Source organism: Megalops cyprinoides, chromosome 21 (assembly GCF_013368585.1).
Source record: "Megalops cyprinoides isolate fMegCyp1 chromosome 21, fMegCyp1.pri, whole genome shotgun sequence".
NCBI lineage: Eukaryota > Metazoa > Chordata > Actinopteri > Elopiformes > Megalopidae > Megalops > Megalops cyprinoides.
The window spans coordinates 18,493,791-18,514,913 of record NC_050603.1 but is presented as its reverse complement, the minus strand read 5'-3'; the positions used below and the strand labels follow the sequence as shown (position 1 = coordinate 18,514,913).

General features: G+C 48.2%; 1 protein-coding gene across 1 annotated transcript; it reads left to right on the top strand.

Moving 5' to 3' along the window:
• The first annotated feature begins 1,532 nt into the window (after nucleotides 1-1,532).
• On the top strand, nucleotides 1,533-20,906 carry LOC118768884 (low-density lipoprotein receptor class A domain-containing protein 4-like). The gene is made up of 4 exons (XM_036515851.1): nucleotides 1,533-2,053; nucleotides 19,335-19,483; nucleotides 19,702-19,755; nucleotides 20,284-20,906. The coding sequence occupies exons 1-4, from the start codon at nucleotides 1,957-1,959 to the stop codon at nucleotides 20,848-20,850; spliced, it is 867 nt and encodes a 288-aa protein (XP_036371744.1). The 5' UTR covers nucleotides 1,533-1,956; the 3' UTR covers nucleotides 20,851-20,906.
• Nucleotides 20,907-21,123: the final 217 nt, after the last annotated feature.

Below are 21,123 nucleotides of genomic sequence, written 5' to 3'. Positions count from 1 at the left end.
CCCAGTAAGAAAAGTAAATATTGACCGGTGCAATCATAATTTATGGAGCTTAATTTTCAAAAGATAAACTAATCACGACGTATGTATATGCATATTCCTATACGTATTAAAATTTACAAGCTGTAACAACGCACATAAACTTAACTCAGTACCTAGAGATACTAGCGAAAGCATTTATTTATAATCAACTTTGTAGTTGTGTGCATTATGGTTCGCAGTTTGTGGAGCGTAGTGTTTTTTAAATAAAAGAATGCTTCATCTGACAAAATCCATTGGTTGATTGTTAATGCGAAAAAAATCGTTGTTTTTGCTGTTTGAGTATTGTAACTCTCAGCCATACCTGAAGTTGTCATTATAATAGCTCGTTGCTGGATAAGTGCGCTAGAAGCTACAACCAAATAATTTAGCTGCGAGGGAACCAAGAAGTGTAATAAAGTTTAAATTTTAGAAACAAGTTTTGGGATGTTGGCCAGGGCCTGTGGGAGTGGGAAGTTCATTTTTTTGTAATGTCAGTGATGAATTATTGGCAGACCATAGAGTACCGTCTCTGCCATTGCGGATATGCGTTATTGGTGCTTATACCAACTCAACATGAACGCAAGGTGGCGCTAATAGAGAAAAAGTGTTGCAATATTTTCCTTCAGGTTGAACGATCACTCGGTAAATCATAGGGAACTTCCTCGTAAATTGGGGGAAACATGTTGAATAAATAATTTTACGTTTGAATGAAAATAAATTACCATCACTGTTGTAAATTGAGACGAACGTGTTGTTATGCATTGAAAATACTCCCCCACTCCCCTGTGATAAATGTTGCAGGCAAATACTTAATATTTAATGTGCAAAACTGGTATAAATAAATAAACTTTATTGGCCCACATGAAATCCTTTTCTCACTCTTGTCTCGAAACAGACGGTCGACAGCGAGAGGGAGAACTTTTAGCACATTTGGTAAGCCGATGTGCCTTTATGCAGTCTCATGTCTGGGGGAGGGGGAATCACGCATCACTTCGGCACTGTGTACCAAAGTCTTATTGGCGCACACATAGCATCCCCGGTTTGAGAGGCGAGAATACTGGCTGTTACAGTTTATGTACCTTATTTCAAGCCAATCATTTTTTTTAACATGCAATTTACATAATTACAACCAGTGGTTCAAATTCGTTTGCAGATTAAACATGTTAACAAACATTTTTATTCAAACCTAACAGATGAAGAAAATTATTTATTCCATGATGGTGCATTTTAGGGTTATAGTAACGTTGGCTGAATATATTTAGTCCTTGTTATCTTTCTAGTCCAGCTGGACTTTTGAAAGACTGCCTGTTATTTATAGACTAGACGGTTTGGTAGGGAGGAGGGGAGGGGGGTCCAACACATCTGCTGAAGATCAGCGAGACAGCGGGGTCACGCCAAGGTTAGCTCCTGCAATGGCTGCCTTGATTGGTCGTGGCTGGCTCTAATGAGTGTGTGTAATTCTAGCCGCCCACACTCCCACTGGCTAGACCGGCCGGCCCCTCTTTCACCGCCATTGTCACCAGTCTCTCTCCTTCGAGTCTGTCTCCGAGCGGCCCCACCCCCCACCGCCAACCCCACCTCATGTCTGGCTGGAACGGGCTTCCTTTTTGAACGGGTGGAAGAGGTGGGGGCAGGGGGGGTTTAAGCCTGCCCACACAAGAAACGTAACTGCGAGGCGATCTGTTTTGAATGAATGCGAGAGGAGAAGAAGGGGGGAGAAAAAAGAAGGCAAGACGGGCAAGATGTGGGAAGCCGCATCGCTATAGCCAGCGTTAGCTTCGCCGGTGTTAGGCAGCGAGGATGGCGTGAAAAATACGGGACCGGAGAGGAAGACTTTTACAGCTGGCCGCTGTAGAAGTAGCTAGCCAGTCCCTTCCTTTTCCGCGTAAGGGCCGCTACCGGCGGCTCTTCCCCGGTATCCAGTTTCTCCCGATCCTCATGCAAAACCTAACGGTTCTGGGCAGCTCCAACTCAAACTCCAATGTCATTTGTTCCTGCAACTGCACCGGATCCCAGCCCCAGGGGATGGATATATGTAAGTTGTGCGGTAGAATCAACTGTCTGTGTTTAAAAATGTGTTTCGGCGCTGTAGAATCAGCCTATCTTTGCGGGAAAAATTGTCGAAATAATCATCGGGATTCGGCTAGTGCGGAATCACAGCATCACAGTGGTTGACTTTTAGCTAGCTAGCGGCTAGCACTAGACTGACCCTTAGTAGCTGCATCTTAGCTGGCTAGCCAGATTTTTAAGACGACAATAAATTTGTCCGAATGGGGGTGGGGTGATGTGGGCTTTTAAGCCATTGACTTGTTTTTGTGAAAAATTGCGACGACTTTTAGCGGCGTTTTATTTTCTTACATAACGGCTGATGGGGTTTGAACTGGATACTTGTGTCGTCTTTCGGTGATTGTAATAATTGGCTTAAGCAAAAGCTAGCTAGTTCGGTACCTAGTTGTTTCAGTTCGATTTATTATCGTTAAAACACATCTGCCTTCGTGGAGATGACTGTGGTTGTTATATAACGGATGTTTCCTATGTAGATATGTCAGTGCACACATTGAAGCTTTTTATGTTATTCTGCGTTAATTGTTGTTGTGTCTTATTGCAGACAGCTACATTTCTTTATATTAGCTGCCTAGGCGTAAACTTCCTTGTCTCAGTACATCACGTTCAAACTCGCACGAATAAAGAGGAAATTACTGGGGTCTGAAAGATATTTGCTTAACTCTTTTCTTTCAGGCGCAGCTAGCAAGCTAGCTACTACCTAAGTTACGCACAAAACTATTGCACCACTAAGGTTTCAGTAGCTATTTGTGGTTTGAAGCACGGTTCATGTTTTAAAGGGGCTTTACCGCCTCATAACTGTTTTTTCCCCTATTTTATGTTGTCGCTTGAAAACGTTTCTTTCTTGTGAGATGGACACAAATTCTCCAGAAAACGAGCCTGTCACCCTTCCCCCACTTTCCCTCTAGACAGTCTTGGTTGAGACAGAGCTCCGGGTTGTCTGAAACTCACCGAGGACAAAGGGCCACTAAGAATGAGCTGGTGGGAGGTAAAATGACTAGTCTTGGGGGACTACACTGTCTGTGGCTAGTAGTTATGATAAATGACATTTGCTGATGGGATGTGAAATTAAAAAAAGAGACTCTGGTTCTAGATCACAAGGCGAGACAAGGTGACACAGGCCTGGGTGATACTAGTTTTGTTACTTTAGCTAATGGTATTGCTAGAAATGTTCTTTTTGCTACTGCAGTGTGCTTCAAGAATTTTCTATTTCTAATTTCCATATAAATAATCATGGGAGCTGTTCATCAGTTTTACCTTTCTCATTAAACCGTACAGACTTTGAGAATGAACAAACACGAGATCTGAAGATTTGATTATGTAGTTTGATGTTTTAGAAATTGCAGAAACAATTTGTGAACTTGTTGAGTATGAATATGCATGTTAAATCAAATGAAACAAAACATGCTGCATTGTTTCAACCTAAGGTCTCTTTTTTTCTGTCAGTGTTACCTTTAGGTCATTGGTCCTCTTTCCTCATCTCCCTTAAGGCATCACACAAAGAACATTTTCATGTCATGGATTTGAAATTTCCTTGAAATGTGTTCACGCCAGGGATTGAAGTGGCATAAGATAAAAGGGGTTGCATGGATGCTTGGATTACAAAAAAAAGGTGTAATGTTAATGCAGTGAAACTTCTGCATGTACAGCAAGCAGACCCCAGAAATCATTAGCAGTATGTCACTGCTTACAGAAAATGAGCTTGCAGCTTTCAGAGGAATGCATCTTTGCAGTGTGCCTCTTTGAACACTGCGATTAGGCTGAAAATGGGTACGGCGTATTAGCCTGGCCGTGTCAGAACTTCTCATTACTGTGGCGTGCGTTTATTTATTTATTTTTTTAACACGGGGTGCTTTCTGTGGCTGGTTGCCACACAGGTCTCATCTGTACCAGTCTGCCCCGGGTTGCTTGTAACTCGCCGTTCAGAGAGGGTGTCCCTGTGCTGTCTGAAGAGGTCTGGCTGCAGTTTGTGCGTCTGCGCATATTACTGCAGTGATGTCCCTTTGCTTGTCTGGTGTACAATGGGTGGCTGGCGCTTCAGCTGCACTGGCACCTCAGCTTAGTATGCCATCCTCAGACATCAAACCCTGCCCTGGCTGGACGAAAACCAGCTTCTGTGTAGTGGGCAGAAGCACTGTTTTGTTGTGAAATGACCACAGACCTGGACTACGTGGGTTTGAATCCTTGTTTGAGCACTGCTGTTGTAGCCTTGTGCAAGGTAGCTGGCCCTGGGCACGAAAGGCTATAATTCAGGAATCTGAACCTTGAGGTTGTGAGACACTGCACTTGTATCCTAGAGCAAAGTATTGTACCGCAATTGCTGTATTAAAAATTTGTCTCTGTAAATGAGTTACAAAATGTGAAAGTAAATTCTTTGTTAGTGTCCCTATATGAGGTCGTCTGCCAAGTACAATAAGTAGGAAAGGTAATGGACTTGCTGTACAATTGTTAGAATTGCTTAACACTGCTAGGTTTCCACTCTTTCTAGAAGGTCACGTAAGACAGAAGGTACTTGTTTTTCAATGGAAATCTAAAAACACTGAGCCTGTTTACAACACGAAAACACTGAGAAGCTACTCAAGCAGGCTGCTGCAGTTGCTAAACTGTGTGTGGTTAGGGTGCACTCACCGGTGTGTTTTCATTGTCAGCCGTGGCTTTGGGCCGTATCCTCTGGGGCTAGACGCGGTCAAGGCCAAATGACATGGCAACAGAACATTGCTGTTTGTTCCTGGAGGTTTGTCCTGAAATTGTGTTGTAACACTCGCGTAAGGGGAAAACAACACCACACGCTGTCAGAATCCAGTACTTATCAATTTGGCAACTCGTCTTTGCCGCCCATTCTCAGAGCCTCATATGGGCACGGCACGCAGATCAGCCATGCTTTGTGTAAGCTGGCGGATTTCATGAAAGATGGGTTGAGTTCATGCATTTTTTTCTTGGTTTTGTGTGCGTCTTGTTTTGTCTGAGTTTATACATCTGCCATTTTAAACAGTACATGACCAGACGAGATATGCCCCATCAGTTGGGTTCATCTGTCTGACTGCAGTGATGTGTAAAGTGCATAACAGAGGTGTCGTCTGTTAAGAAGTCAGAAGACTGCGTTCAAAAGAAGAAGGAAGCAGCCGTCCGTTAGAGGGTTTCACTCTGAGCTACTGCAGGTGCTAATGTTTCGTTTTTGATCTGCGTCCAGTCACTCTGGAGTGTGAGACTTTTTTTTTTTTTTTTTTTTTTTTTTTAAACCTCCTCTTGGGTTTGTGTCTGGATTATTACCATGTCCCAGCACACAGGCATTGGGTAATCAACGCTGAGCTCTTTTGTCCCGGACTGAATAATATAGAGATTTCCAATATTGTGATTCACAGGGTAAGGAGAGAGGATGCACTTGATGAGGTGACTCTGGAGGTCAACTGTCACCCAACCCCCCACTAATATCACTGCTTGGGTTGTCAGTCTGGAGTGTGCTCTCTCCATTGTCTGGAAGGGTTGGGGGTAGGGGGTTGGGTGGTGGGGGTGGGTGCTGTGTTTGGAGAGACTGCTTTTTTCTTGGGCTGAAAACATTGCAATAAACTAAAATAAATATAAAATGGAACATCTTTTTGGGTCCTTCTCTAATCGGAGGTTCTACATTTCATTTTAGTTGGAACTGCGACATGGGTTGTAGCTCCGACCAAGTATGTATCGGTTTTTCTGTATTATTGAAGGCAGTTTTGGGGGTGGGGTGGGGAGAAGGAGAAGAAAGACTCCACTCCACGTTGGGGGTGTCATCCATGCAGCCAATTGGAGGTTTGCCCTGGGTTTTTGTTCTTCCCTGCCCTCCAGAGGTCCCAGCTGAAACCCGGGGCTGGTGCAGTTAGGTTTTGGGGGAAGGGGCCACATTCAGTCAGCCTTGACATTGGCCATGGTCCCATTTGTTCCTGCCCCCCATCCTGTATCAGTTCTGGGACTGGGATAGATTTGTAGTCTGGGTGCAGTCCGGGGCGGGATGCAGCCCCTCACTGGGTGGGTGCAGCTGCCCCGGCTGGTGCTTATTTGCTCTCCATGTTTGACACGTTTGGGTCCCTGATGGATGGAGCTCAAGGCTGTCTGCCACTCGCCATCTTGCTTTCAGTTTCTGGAGTACTTGAGTAGACTTGCATGTGCTTGCATTGAATTTTGCAAGCTACTCTGGCTAGTTTGATAAAGAATTGAGATGTTTGTTTACTATATCTCTCTGCTATGATTTTTATTTTTTTTTAAAAAATCATTACGTTTCCTCTTGAACGAACCCATTAAGTGTTTATATTTTCTCAATTTAAACACGTTTAAAGTCTGAATGCGACCTTTAATAAAATGACTCCTTGGTGTCATTGATGATATGTTACAATTATGTATTGTATAATTTAGTAATGTCGACTGATCAGTTAACAATACTTTAGTAATTCAGTCTGTGATTTACTGATGTTTAGGGGGCTGAGGACAATGAAAAACAAAATCAAGTTTCAGATGAAAGGCAGACAGTTGAGCAAACTAGTGGTTTACAAAGCAATGTAGAACGTTAAGGTACAGTATATGATGGTACTTTTCTATAAATGTTTGAAAATGTTCTGCGTTGACAGTTGGTTCACTTGACTTAAATACCTATGAGCATTTAAAAAATAAACCAAGAAAGATGTGAAAGATGGTATCGTTGAAGTAAAAAGTACATATCTGTGTCTTTTTCTGTAGCTTTACTCTTTCAAATCAGTTTTCTGATAATTAGAGTCCTTTCACATATGGTATTCAAATTACAGCCTATCACCATCTGATGTAACACTTAAGTGTGAAACAAGATGTGAGAAATTTGTGTGGTTTCGCATTGATTAAATGCTATTTGCTGCTCTAGAGGTATGAGACATATTTACCCATTGAAGTGTGGTTTTGAACATACATATATTGTACACTGCTCAAAATCTTTGGTTAAAAAATGGAGCATCCAGAACCCTCCGAAAAAGAGTAATCGCAGCCCAAATCCTGCTTTGTGCCTGCTGTCCTCCATCTGGTTGGGCCAGTGCGAGATTGCTAGGAGGTATTATACCCTCCCAGAGCTTAAAAATGTCTGGAACTGTAGGCTAGTTCAGTATTGTGCAATTACAAATGTCATTGTACCTTTTTTATCTGAAGAATATGTCAGGAAAAATTGTTGAATAGCCTGAGAAGTAACTCTCTATACATGAACACCAACTCAAGAAATTAACTGCTTTGTATCTGTATTGTGGAAGCGAGTAGAAAAAGTGGAGGCGAGTGTTCCTCAGGCCGGATCTAACTGCGTTTAGCTACCTGTTTTGTACTTTCATGGGACCTGGCTATTCTAGTTTCTGGAACAATTTGGGTGAGGAGGCCGTGGCACTCAACCAGTTTATTGGATGGTAAACTATTTTGGTACCTGGAACTCTTAGTAGTGGCTGCAGTATTACGCCTACCATCTGTTTTAATGCTGAGACTGGAAGGAGGTTTTTGTATGTTGGTAACGGTGGGTGGATCTTTGAGTGCAGGAGTGCCAGCGCTGAGTCCCCCATTACATAATCTTTCTATATCAGAAAGTATGAGGTAGCTCCTTGTTTTTAGCTTAATATGGGTAGCTTGTGGCTATGGCTGTCTAGCTGATGAGCCATTACATTGAGTCAGTTTGATTTCATGACAGTAATAGCTAGCCAGATGAGGAATTGTTGCCTGGGGGGTAGGCGGGGATAATGATATAGAGAGAATACTAGCTGTAACTTGCGTAAGAACATAAACAGAAGTTAGAGAGCAAATGTTACACCTTCAGATACATTTATAAGTGTTTCCATTTTTGGCATTTCAAATATTTGGAGTCAGGATGTGGTTAGCTGATTTTGAACTAGCAAGGGGTGTAGTGTTATGAGAAAAGCATATATGTATACACACACATACAAACACACGTACACTTATGTAAGGTTTATCTGTTGTGCAGGCTTCTGCCCGCTGCCCCCCTCCATGATCAGTGATTAACTGATGGGTAACGAGCATGTTTAGACTGCAGTGGAAGTGCACATTGACCAGATAACCAATTTGTGGCTTTTGCCAATCTCCTGTGTTATGCAGACACGGGGGGGAAAAAAAAATAGCTTTTGCGTAAGACCTCCTCTTGAGGTCAGGGCAGGACAGCGTGCAGACATCTGCTCTCGCGGCTTGACGTTGTGTCTCCTCCCGGATAGGATTGCGTCGTCTTCGCTCGTTCCAGCAAGCAGAGCCCTTTCCGTCATTTTCTGCCGGGTCCCGCCACTCGCTGTTGCTGGCTAAAATTTATCTGCAAATTAGGCCCACAAGATTTCCCAGAGCAGCTGTTTAATACGTACACAGCCAGGCCTAACTGGCATAAAGGAATCCGTTTCAAGGTAAAGGCCTAATCGTGATAGCTAATCAATCCCGTAGGTAATGTTTTGTGCCTTCAGTATCCACATTCTGATTTGAACGCCGTTGGAATATGTGAAAGGCCTTTTAATGACCAGCAGAAATCACTGTTGCTTTTTCACTTGTGAAAGTTTTGCTGTGTAATTGGAAATTTGCACAAGCAGCTTTGTTTAATCATACGAGGCTATTTAAAAAAGGTACAGCTTTCTCTTCCTGAGGTTTCATATTCTCTTCAAGGTTTCATCACTGCTTGACCAGTAACAGTCGGTTGGAAACATTGGGAGGTCTACATGCCAGAAGGATACATGGGTGCAGTTTATAGCCCTCCACAATAAAGTGTTATTAGAGCAGCAGTTGGAGTAAATATGTCCAGGGGTGCCGTGTCTGCATATTCTGCCATTTTTTGTTTTTTTTTCCAGGTGACTCATTTATACATGGTCTGTCTGGCCTGAAATTGGGTCACTAAGTATTGTATAAGGTGACCTTGGTGTCATGCATTTTGATGGGAAACTGATTCATTTTTAAGCATGAAATAGAAAAGGGAAATCGTACCAACAAACTGTTGAATTGCGAGCTAAGTCAAATGTAGTGTAATCATTTATGTGCTGGTGGATTTTTGTATCTCAAAAATGGTGGGTCTAGTCAGTGTTCGCATTTCAAGAGGAGAAGGATATACATAATGTCATGCAGTCATGTGACCACATGATCCTGAGGGATATCAGTAGTGTAGGTGCACCAGACTGATTATGCTGTGCGGTGGTGCTAGCACAAAGGTAAAAGTGACAGTTTGCCCAGTATGCTGTTGCACTCAGAACAACATTCTGTCTTTCTGTTTGAGTTGGAATGCATTTGTTCATTGACGTGAAAACACTCTTTCCCCAAGTGCAACAATATCGCCTCCCTCTTGGATTCAGAAGCCTGTGAATTTCACAGAATGTCTCAGAAAGCTGCAGTACTAAGTAAATGAAATGCAGTTGAAGGAACGAGAAAGTTTATGAATTGGATTCAGAAGTCCTGCTCGACTGACTTTTGATTGGCTGTTGAGCTCTTGGCCATGGCGTTGCCAGTTAGGGTGCAACCTCAAGATTTTACGTTTGAGGATGTTGGATCGCTGCCTGAATATTGAACCCCGCCTGCAAACACCTATGGAACATGTCAAATGTTACAGACATTTGTCTCCAAATACTGGCAGATGAGACACACCGGTCCAGCTGTTTTGGTTTTGGTCAGCTCGTATGGTTTGCTTGTGGTTGTTGAGTCAGTGTGTAAGCTTGCTAACACAGCAGAAGCAAACTGAATGTGCATGCCGGGATGCTAAAATGTGTATTTTTGTGGGTGGATCATTTCTTAATATATCTGGAGCGGTTGTTGAGTCCATTGAGAGACTGCAGTTTTTTTCCCCATCCACCTACTCTAGATATCTGATATTTCAGGCAATTGTGCGGTTATAACAGGCACCCTGGGATATACAAGATCGTGAATTCTACTGGTTACACACAATAAAGCTGGAATATGTTCTGAATCTTTGGTATACAGTATGTGTCCTGGAAGAAGCGAAACATTGTTTGAAAATTTGCATTTCCTTTTTACCATTGTCCTCTGGGACAAGACTAATGGCAGAATCACACTGGTATGGTCTCATCCACCCCTGCATCCAGATAAACTCATCCGGGATGCTTTTATCCACTGCAACGTGTCATAGCAGGACCAGCTACTTTGGCTTATCTCACCAGAACCCCACAGTCAGAGAGTCAGTCAGGGGTCTCCTTTGTCTCTTCCTTTTTTGTGAACTTGGAAAGAGGATGTGGCCTGTTTTTGCAGTCTACAGAGAGTCTTGATAGTCAACTCGGTCTTCCTTTCCTGACAAAAACCCCTTTTGCCATATGAAATTGCACTTGTTTCTTTCATCAGTATCTGTCAGCTTCAAAAAAAGAAAAAAAAACACTGCAGTAATATTAAGGTCTATAATTAGATGTGCCAGATTGGGTTTTCAAGCCTCAGCATAATCAAGTTAAGTGTTGAGTCATTGTCCACACGGCCTTCACAAAATCTGGTGAAACTTTGGAATTGAAATTGAGCCCCCCTCCCCATCCCCTCCCCATCCCCCACCAACAGTGCTTGGAGGGGGGACAGGGGTTGCGTCTGCCTTGACCCTCATTTATAATTCCGACAGGGATCTGATTGTCTCCCATCCACCCAGCCGTCCGCCTCTCGCCCCTTTCACTGGCTGACCCCAATCAGCAAGAGAGGCTGCTCCATTGTGTGCTGGCCAGGGCCCTGCGGAGGGTGCTCTCTTGTGGTTTGAATTGACATTTTGAAAAATTACCTTTTAGTCTCGGGCACCCCGGTTTGGGTGTTGTGTGCTCACTGTTTTCATGATGCCTTTTTTTGTTGTTATCGTGTGTGTTTTAGTGTTAGTTCCTCTTAGCACCTATTATGATCTGAAGGATGTTAGGCTGTATTATGGCTGGTTTATCCATGTTGCAGTTTTGTTTTATAGTTGAGTGAGCTGGGGTACACGGGCTTGCGCGGGTTTGTACTTTTTTGTTGTTTTGCAAATTGTTTCCGAGATGTTGAGCAGAAATGGGAAGCTTGCGTAGACTGTGTCAGGTTCTGAGCAGAATCTCATTGCATGGATGGAAAATTGTTGCATTCTGTGCTCTCGGAGATTGCGATTGCAAATTTAACAGACGCTGATACTACATTATCTTATGTGGCTGTATAAACATTCCTACTTTCTGTTGGCTCTAAAAGCATTGAATACACGTAGGTATTGAACATTCGTAGTACATTCTACCTAGTGACAACTGACTTGATCTGCTTTGTCTGTGTCATGCTTGTGAGAGTTCCATTTGTGTATCACTCAAGCGTCCAGCTCAAAGGCAGAATGTTTGGGAGGCTGATTAAGGCCTTCAGGCTTGTGGTGTTTGAGCTTGATCCGCCACAGCAGTGTGCGCGCTTGAGACAGAAGAGGAGATTTCCCAATCCGAAGGATCACCTGCCCACTCCGGAACGGCTCCTCGAATCGTCGATGACGCGAACGTCGCTCGGTCAGAGCTCATTGCGTCCGTTTAAGGCACGACGCATCTCAGGGGCTTCCCCGAGACTGTTGTGCGCCGAAAACTGCCGAAGGATCATATGCCGGGCGGAATTAATATAGGTCAGTGTTACACCGTCAGCCGGCACCAGCTGTCTAAAGACATGAATGAAACTCATCTGCAGTCGCTGGCTATGCTACAGGGGGGAAAATGAGCTCTTTAATCTAGAGCCGAGCATTAACGCTGCGAAGATGTGGGCCTGCTTAATGCATGGATAACACCGGCTCATTTATTATACATACAAAGTGTGACCTGCGGCGGGGGCAGTTTTTACATTTCAACACTAATTTTTATGTTGAGGAACATTTGCTGTGCGCCTTGTTTTTAAGATCACCATGCCAGTACCCTGTCGGGGATTTGAGTCCTTAGTGCTCAGCCAAGCTGCTGCTGTCTTTTGTAAATGACTCATTCACTCGTGAGCTATACTATGACTTGAAGTCAGCTGCTCATTTTTTCTGCCCAAGAACCCCCCTCCCAGTGGAGAAATGCGCTTTTAATGCCGTTTCTGCGACGTGACGTATCGGCGAGACATTGTGGGTGTGTTTGACGTAGCCTGCGTAATATTAACCCGATAGCCGGAATCCGGGCCAAAGCATTCCAAATAGTGAACCTGCTTTTTGTGTTTGTGGGCTTGGCTTGGTAACGCTGGTATGTTTGAAGTCTGTGTTTGCGTTGCTCGTGTGTGTTTTCAGAGTGACCCAACTTGTCGGTGAGTTAATAAGTAGCCGATGCGTTTGGAAAATGAGGGCTTTCCCGCAAGAGGTATCGGGTATGATTGGGATATGAGTGCAGCGGCGACAGACCCTTTTGTCATCCGTGAAATGTTTCAGATGCTTGTATTGTCGTTCTGGATCGATGCGTGCCTTGGCAGTTTCATATTAACGCTGGACCGTTTTTTTTTTGTTTGCTGAAGGTTTGGATTGTGAAGGAGTGCAGGCATCTTGAAGTTTTGAAATTGGATGCACGCCTCAGTGGTTCCTCCATATCCGACCCAACTATCAGACTGTCTCCAGATGTATGTTTGGCTGTTTGCCCCAAACAGTAGCTATCCCAGCATTCCTCTCATGCCCACCTTACTGGGGTTTTATCTTCGGACTCTACAAAGTCAGCCTGGAAGCGAGTGCATTGTAACATTAAATTCAACAATACCTTACAAAGACGAGGACCCCTGATTTGAGTCACAGTTGCGTGTCATACCCATTTGAACGGCAGCCGCTCTAGCTAGCGTTGGTCACATTGCCGGAAGGTATCGCTCTCTGCCTGAGTCGATCCTGGTCGTCCGCCAACACCTGTGCCTCTGTCCCAACAAATTTGGTCGGTTGAACCAGGAGATGGAGTCCTGTGCGCCATTTAACGAGTAGATCAGGTGTGAAAATGGGGTCTTTGGTTTGTGTGCTGCTTTGTATCCGGAGGGGAGGGCAGATAAGGGACCGATTTGGGTGGGGTGGGGTGTCCGGGGGGGGGGGGCGCATAGCCCGTCTTTGGTCTTCCTGGTGAGGTGATGGGGGGAGACTCTAGCAGGTGGCATCTTAAGAAGAGGCGCCCTGAGCGGGCTCCCCTGTCTGAGTGGGAGGTTCAATAATTCAGGGCTCTCGCCGGGACACGGGAAGTCTAGACGGGTCTGGCACCCGCGCCGGGAGGCCTTTAATACGAGCCTTATCTGAGATTAGCGGCAGAGGTCAGGCGCCAGGGGCACGGCCAGGTGACGGTGCCGCTCTGCCAACGTGGCACGGAAGGATCCCTCCCGCCACGGGCGTGATTAAACATCCCCGCTCCCCCCCCCCCCCCCGAACACCCCTCTCTCTGTGGAGACTTAGCCCGAGTACGCTCAGTGACAGTGTTTATTTTGCTGTTCCGCAGCAATGTTTTCGTTCGGAAGCCTGAAGAAGCTACGCCTTGTTTGCCCTCTTTGGTCCGCCTGTCTTGTTATGTCTGGGCCGGTTGTGCGTTTGGGTGCTGCTTGCAGTCCCTGGCTCCCTTGTGTGCTTTTGTAAAACCAGTTGTGCCGTTGCGTGGCAGCGGAGGTTTATCTTTGACTTGTAGTGGGTTTTTTTTTTTCGGTCCCCCTTGAGAGTATTACTGAACAGATTTCAGTATGTTTCATGCGGCGCGTGTGTCCGTTTGCGCCGGCCGTGGCGATGGCGCGATGTAAGGTGTGCGGAAAAAGCGCGAGTTCCGGTCCATTTGGACGCGGGTTAGTCGCTCGGGTACGGCGGTGCTCTTTTGTTACCCCCCCCCCCCCCCTTCCAGCTCATGACTCACGCGGCGCTGCCAGGAAATGTTTCCGCAACAGACAGATTATTGTCCCCGAGAGCCAGCGCTCCCGCTTGTCTGGCACGTTCTCTCGGAGGAACCTGGCTACCGCGAGGGCCGCTGCCCACGTAGCCCTGTCAGCTCGCGCCTTTGTTCCCCCAGCCTGCTGAAACGGCACAGATAATGGGGGTGGTTCTCTGTGTGTGTGTGTGTGTGTGTGTGTGTGTGTGTGTGTGTGTGTGTGTGTGTGTGAGCGAGACAGGGTATGTGTACATGTGTGCGTGTGTGCGTGTGTATGTGTGTGCATATGTGTGTCTGTGTGTGCACGCAGGTGTGTGTGTGTATGTGTGTGTGTGTGTGTGAGTGAGAGAGACACAGGGTATGTGTACATGTGTGCGTGTGTGTGTGTGCATATGTGTGTCTATGTGTGCGCGCAGGTTGTGTGTGTGTGTGTGTGTGTGTGTGTGTGTGTGTGTGAGAGAGAGAGAGAGACACAGGGTATGTGTACGTGTGTGTGTGTGTGTGTGTGTGTGTGAGAGAGACACAGGGTATGTGTACATGTGTGCGTGTGTGTGTGTGTGCATATGTGTATCTATGTGCGCGCAGGTGTGTGTGTGTGTGTGAGAGAGACACAGGGTATGTGTACGTGTGTGTGTGTGTGTGTGTGTTGGGGTGTGTGTGTGTGTGTGTGTGAGAGAGAGAGAGACGGTATGTGTACATGTGTGCGTGTGCATATGTGTGTGTGTGTGTGTGCGCGCGCGCGTGCGTGTTGGGGGTGCTGGTTTGCAGATGAGTTGAGTTCCTCACACTCCGCTTTGCTCTGGAATGGGCCTCCGCCGCTGCCTCATCCGTCTCGCATAACGCGATTACAGCGCGGCGGTCGGCCCGCAGCGCAGGGAAGCCCCATTGTCCTCCCGCTCCCCCTGCCCCCTCCAGGCGGGTGGGCCGACGGGCGCGTTCGGGAGAGCCGTGTCCGCGCCCTGAGCGTGCGGTGTTGGGCTCCTGGTCCCACTTGCGGGGGCAGATGTTGTTAAGGTCCTCACAGGAGGTTCTGACGGCTGCCTGCTGTCCCCAAATTCTCCTTACGCTGATCTGAACATTTGATCCAGCCTGAAAAAGGCTCCCAAGCTGAGGCCTGCTTTAGATTTAGAGCTATGTGTGACGCATGAGGGTATTTGCTCTTCCATGATGGCATGACATGTCTGTGTGTCACACGGTGGTCTGCAATTCAATATCCCAGCCCGAACCGTGCTTCCGTGGTTTGAGTCACTTTTGTATGCAGTAGGCATACAAAACCTTACGCGACCTTATTTGACTTCCCTAATTGTGCATTGTGCAATGTGTTTGAGCTGCCTTCCTGGGTGAGGTCAGACGGAGGTTATGTAATGCGCATCCTGCGTCCAGTCCGATGTGCTTTGCAGAGGGCTCAGCTCCCCGGCGGAGTGACCCTGGCCGTCAGAGCGCCTGTCCTCAGACTGCACCGTTGGCGGTTGCAGACAGTGGGCGGGCGGGCCAGGAGCTACGCGAGCGCACGCTCCTGTCCTGTCCGTGCCGCCAACCCTGCTCGATGGGAGCGGCCCCGTCGCCAGGTGGCGCTCCGGGGCCCCTTTGTCGACGCAGCCGTGGCTCGGTGCCTGGTTGTCGCCATGGCGACGGCGCCGCCGCCGCCGCCTGCCAGGGCCCCGCGAGCTCGATCAGGGCCGCCAGCCAGAGGGTGCATGTCAGGACGCGGCCTCGCCCCGGGAGGGCGCTGGCACGCGCGGCGTAGGGGCCCGCCGGCGCACCTCACCCCCGCCCTTCTCTCGAGTCACGTCGCGACCGCTTACGGTTCCGGTCCCTGGACTTCCTGTCTTCTGATCATGAGAATGCCGATTTCTGTCTGCTGCAGGGGAAACAGGAAATGCAAGGTCTGGAACAGAAAGATCTGGAACAGCGTGAGCAATAGTACCGTATTTCAACTGCAAAAAAAAACCCAGAAACGTGCCAGTTGGTGTTATGCAAAATGTACAGCTTTGTTCCTGCAGACTGTTACATTATACAACAGCAATTTTTTTGTGAATCAGAAGAGTTTGTTCCAGACGAGGGGGTGAAAGTTGTAGCGTAGCCCTAGCGTACATGATCCTGCTGTTCAGTGCTAATGCGGGGATGGAGTGCTTTGTGTAAGAATAATAATAAGATTTACCTGTCTGATCTCTGTGCTGCAAGACCGCTGCAATCCCTTCTGTATGCCGCCCTGTCTGCAGTGGTAGTCCTCTCTTCTCAGATAATGTTCTTAAAAAAACGAGACCATGGTTTCCCGGGGACAGCCTTCAAATGATAATTTACAATCTCCGTAGTCAGATTATGTTGGAATGTCAGAACCGAGTCCTCCTTTGGAACACCATTTTAAGAAAAGGATTTATTGGTATAGTGGCTGGTGAGACCTTCCAGAAACCGTTTGTAATTACAGTAGTGTGCTGTAGAAGAACAAATCTCCTTGAGCCGTCAGCTACCCTGCAATTCATACAGTTCATGCAGGCGAATAATGTAGTTTACTGGAACAATAGAAATGATTTGGTTGAAGTGGTAAGCGGCTTCTCACTGCCTTCACTGTCCCTGCATTTCACGTGTTCTCCTGTGCTTTTTGGATCTTTAGGAGATAACCCATCTACCCCCACCCTCTTTTACTAGCCTGGTGTCAGTTGTGGCTGACGGAAACGAGGCCTTCTTTCTCCTGAGGATTGCCGGAGTGTTTTTGGAGTTCTCGGACTGTTGGAGATGTTAGGGGTGTTCCTGGCTCCTCTGTGGCGTACCATTCCGTCCTCCTTGCCTCACATTTTCCCGCCGTCATCCTCTCTCTGGAAACCGTGAACGGCCTGGCGGTAGCAGTTCCAGTGATCCGGATTGTCTGACACCTGTGTGCTCGTCGAACCCTCACACTCACAGTGAAACGGGGCAGTGGAATCGGCGTGATACCTTCAGCACCCAGGCCTACTAATCAAATTCAGACCTAGGCTGGTGGATTTCATCCCCATTGGTGCCTATTGGGTTTCTCTTACACACCCAGGATCAAAACCCAGCTAGCTGGTCCGTGGTTATAGGAGATGCATAGCACATTCCTAGTGTCTGTAGTATGCACATCCGGCCACAAAATCTGCATTACATCTTGAAGAAGGGGTCTGAGAAGTGCAAGAGGCCCCGTTAATTTCCTGTGACGTTTCGGTGTGTTATCTCTAGCCAGTTGCAGGGAGCAGGACGCGGCCGGCGCATCAGAGCCGCCGTGAGCGCGGTCACAGTCCCCCCCTGCATCAGACCTGTTTTTTCCGCTCTATTTTGACCGGTTCGGTACACGCTGTTCCCTCCTGAAAGAGCCTCCGTCACATGAGAGCAGCTCCGCTCTCCAAACGAGCGGCGTGTTCCTCGCCGAAATGGTTACATCATGCCCCCCCCCCCCCCCCCGCGCCTCCCGCTCACCGGCTTGACCCCCCCGCCCCTCCATCCCCCCCCCCCCTCCCTTTAATCTGGTTAAGAGCCGCAGATTGGGGGACTTATCCGGGATGGGTGAGCAGATGTAGCCGCGCCCCGGCGGGCGCGCTGTGTTCTCGCTCGGACGCAGGCGGCGCCCCTGGTGCGGCTCTCTCTCTGAGAACGCGTCCGTCGGCCCGCCTGCGATCGCGATGCTCCGGCGGGGAAGCGAGGCCCCGCCGCGGGCAGACCCCGCCCGACCCGCGAGGCCTGCGGAACCGCGCCGATGAGATCTGAGTCACGGTGCTCCTCACCCACTGTGTGGCTATTCTTATCCGTCCACGAGACTAATGCGTGAGGTATGAAGGATTAGGCTATACGAGGACAGAAGACCGCACATCCTTTGCACGCTTTCAGCACATTTCATGCTTAAATTGTTAAGCCTTTCGTAGAATGGAATAGAATGGATCCGTGGATCAGTTCAGGTCACTGTCCTGTCACATAATATCCAAACTGGCTTAATATAACCGTGTTCCCCAGTAGTCTATGTTCAGCCACCCAACACTAAACATGGACTAAAACCCCAAACTCCCCACATATTTCTCCACTGTGGGTGGAGAGGCGCTGTCTGTCTTGCAGTCGGCGGCAGGCCTGGCATGGCCCCCGCGTACCGGGCGGCATGGCCCTCACGTACCGGGCGGCACGCAGTCAGCAGCATGGCATCCTCCCGGTGAATTTAGGTGCCGAACGGCTGGAGGGGCCTGGAACAGACTGCCGTTTACCGGCTGTCTGCCCGTCCATTGCTCAGGCAACGGCAGCAGCAGGCCTGAGCAGAGCCTTACGCTCCCTTCAAATGCGGAGTCGAAAAGAAGCAGATTTTGTCGGCGCGATCCCGGGCTGGCCCTAAACTTCACGAGGGAGGGAGGTCGATACTTTTTGAGACGGCGTCGCCGCGTGAGGCCGCGGCCGCGGAAGGAAGCGGGGATTTTTTGGCAGCGGTGGGAGCGGCGCTCTGCGCCGGAGCGGCGGGGGAGCGAGACGAGGAGCCGCGGAGACAAAGGACGGGGACGGAGTTTGCCGGCTGCGCCTGCAGCAGCCGGTGACGTCGGTCGATAAACGCTTCGAATAAACCGATACTCTGAGAGAAATTACAGCAATTAGACGACCGCGGGGGGGGCATTATAAGTTTTTCCTCTTGCTGTCTCTGTTAATAGACACTTACACGCGGCAGATGTTAACCGCTTTGTCTTGGGAAGTTATCGGTGTTATTTTTCTTTGTAATGTGAATGGGTGGCAGCTAACGCTGCGGGAGACGATGGTTCAATCGTGCTCGGCGTGGACACTCCGTGCAAATTGCGAACATGCCAGACGTGGCAGTTAACCCGCTTAACCCAGACGTTATTTCCAATGGAAAATGGCGGTTGTGGTAGGGGCGAAGTGTTCACAGGTGATTTCCTTTGATGCCAGTGTTAAAAATCCCTTTGCAACGTTTCTGGGGTTTCGGTCTGTCCTTTGTGTTGTAACGTGGGATGTTGGGGTTTTTCAGAAAGGGTGGCAAGCTCATTTGCCGGAGATGGGAAATAAACTCCCCGCTCCCGCTGTACGAGACAGTGTCATTACCAGGTCATAATGATTACAGTGTGCTTAGGCCTTGTAGAATGTCTCCTGGGCTGGTAGAAATGGCAGTGTATACCAGCTAGTGCCAGAAATGTTCAATTTCCATCCCTGAAAGAGGTTGTGAGTATAGTGTCTGCAGTGTAGATGCTGAAGGGTGAACCCCTATTCTTAGTTTTTTGTGAGATCCACTGCTAGGTGGTTATGTTTTTTTTCCTACGCTGTTACTATGGCATCTTGCTAGATCTGAAAATTCAGAATATTTAGTAGTCAGTCTGATCATGTGTTGTAAAACCCGTTCTCTGCTGCCACCCAGTGGTTAATGATGGCACCGGTGGCAGGTCCATCATTCACAGGCAGGATTGTTAAAAGAATGCTGTCAGCTGTTTTGACAGAATGAGAAAGAAGATTGCTGTATGCTAACCCCCCCCCCCCTTTCTCTTTTTCTTTCAGCTGAACTGGAGTTTGTTCAGATAATCATTATAATCGTGGTGATGACCGTGATGATAGTCGTGATCGTCTGTTTGCTGAACCACTACAAGCTCTCCACCTGGGCCTTCATCACCCGCCAGAGCAGGAGGCAGGAGGAGGCGTTGCGGCCGGTGAGTCTCCCTCGCCCAGAGGTGTTCCTCCTGCCCGGCGTCCCGGCACACACCTCGCCTGGGGCTTCCACAGCCAACTGCGTTGACAGGGATGTCATATTAGCCCGATGTAGCCAGTCAGGTGAAAGAGTTTAATTTGATTTCTCTGCAGCCTTTTGCCTCTCCTTCTTTGATCGTGACTCTCTCTCTCTCTCTCTCTCTCTCTCCCTGCTTCCCAGGACGGATGTGCATGGCCATCAGACAGTCTGGTGTCACAACATGGAGTCTCTGAGGTCAGAGGTCACCGTCTGCCAGAGTGCTAAAGTTCATAACCCTTAATGACAGATGAACATCAGTTCAACACACAGGGAGAAAGATCTATTCCTGAGGAATGATATTGCATGCAGTAATAATCAGGAATGAACATTCTGTTGTGTTAAAACAGCTCTAAAGCTTATGTTCTGTACAAACAGCTATACTAACTGAAGAAGCCTGCTGTGTGAATATTGTGTTGCTTTGATAAACATTGCCTGTGTAATTGAGCTACTGGGACTTATGTGTGTGAGACAAATATGTGTGGTTGTCAATTTGTTTGCATAAAACCTGCATTATTTAGCAGGTCTTCTTATTAAAGGGGTGTGCAGTTTGTATGCAGTTGAATTCATACATTGTTGTAAGTACTCGCAGTGTAATCGTATTCGCACACTATCAGTCCGCTTGTTCCTGCGTTCCCAAAGTGCTTTGTGTGTGGGTTTTTCTGGATCTGAAGCGCGGGTGATTTGGGGACACTGACTACAATGTTTTTCTGCCTCTCTCTGTAGGCGATGTACGGCGCGCGTTCCCGGGAAAGGTTCACCGCCCCCTCCTTTATGCAAAGGGACCGATTCAGCCGCTTCCAGCCCACCTACCCGTACCTGCAGCACGAGATCGACCTGCCGCCGACCATCGCCCTGTCGGACGGGGAGGAGCCGCCCCCGTACCTGGGCCCCTGCAAGCTGCAGCTGAGGGACCCCGAGCAGCAGATGGAGCTGAACCGCGAGTCGGTGCGGGCCCCGCCCAACCGGACCGTCTACGACAGCGACCTCATCGACGTGAGCGTTCACTGCGGCGGGGGCGGGGCGGGGGGAGGGGGAGGGCCCCGCCCGCCCAGCAGCAACTCCGGCGTCAGCGCCACGAACTCCGGCGGCCACGGGCGCATGGAAGGGCCCCCGCCCGCGTATAGCGAGGTCGTGGGCCGCTACCCGGGCTCCGCCTCCTTCCTTCACCAGCACAGCAATAACCCCGCCTCCACTCCGCGGGTGGGGAGCCGGACAGTCGTGCAGAGCAAAAACGAAAGCACAATAGTCGTGGTCAAGGCCAGGGAGGGACGGCGGGACAAACTGGTGTGAGGCCGGGAGGAGGGGGGCGGGGCCGGGGCCGGGGACCCGCCCCCTCCCCTCCACACAAAGGGGCGTGGCTTCGTTCTTAACACTCCCTGCGCTTGATTCAATGTCAACCTTTTACTACAGTAACAAACAAAAAAAAAAAAAGGAACCAAGCTTTCACCTGCTGTTTGCAGCGCTTGGACAGCGTGGATGTTTCGGCTTCATAGCTACTTTCTTTTTTTTTGTATTCTTTCATTCATATCAGAAAACAAAAGATCATTAGCACAGACATAACTG

Bases quoted from the DNA above. Each gene is read 5' to 3' on its own strand.
- LOC118768884 (XM_036515851.1), top strand. From the start codon at position 1,957: ATGCAAAACCTAACGGTTCTGGGCAGCTCCAACTCAAACTCCAATGTC. The intron at 19,484-19,701 runs GTGAGTCTCCCT...CCTGCTTCCCAG, and splicing joins AGGAGGAGGCGTTGCGGCCG to GACGGATGTGCATGGCCATC. The intron at 19,756-20,283 runs GTCAGAGGTCAC...CTCTCTCTGTAG, and splicing joins CACAACATGGAGTCTCTGAG to GCGATGTACGGCGCGCGTTC.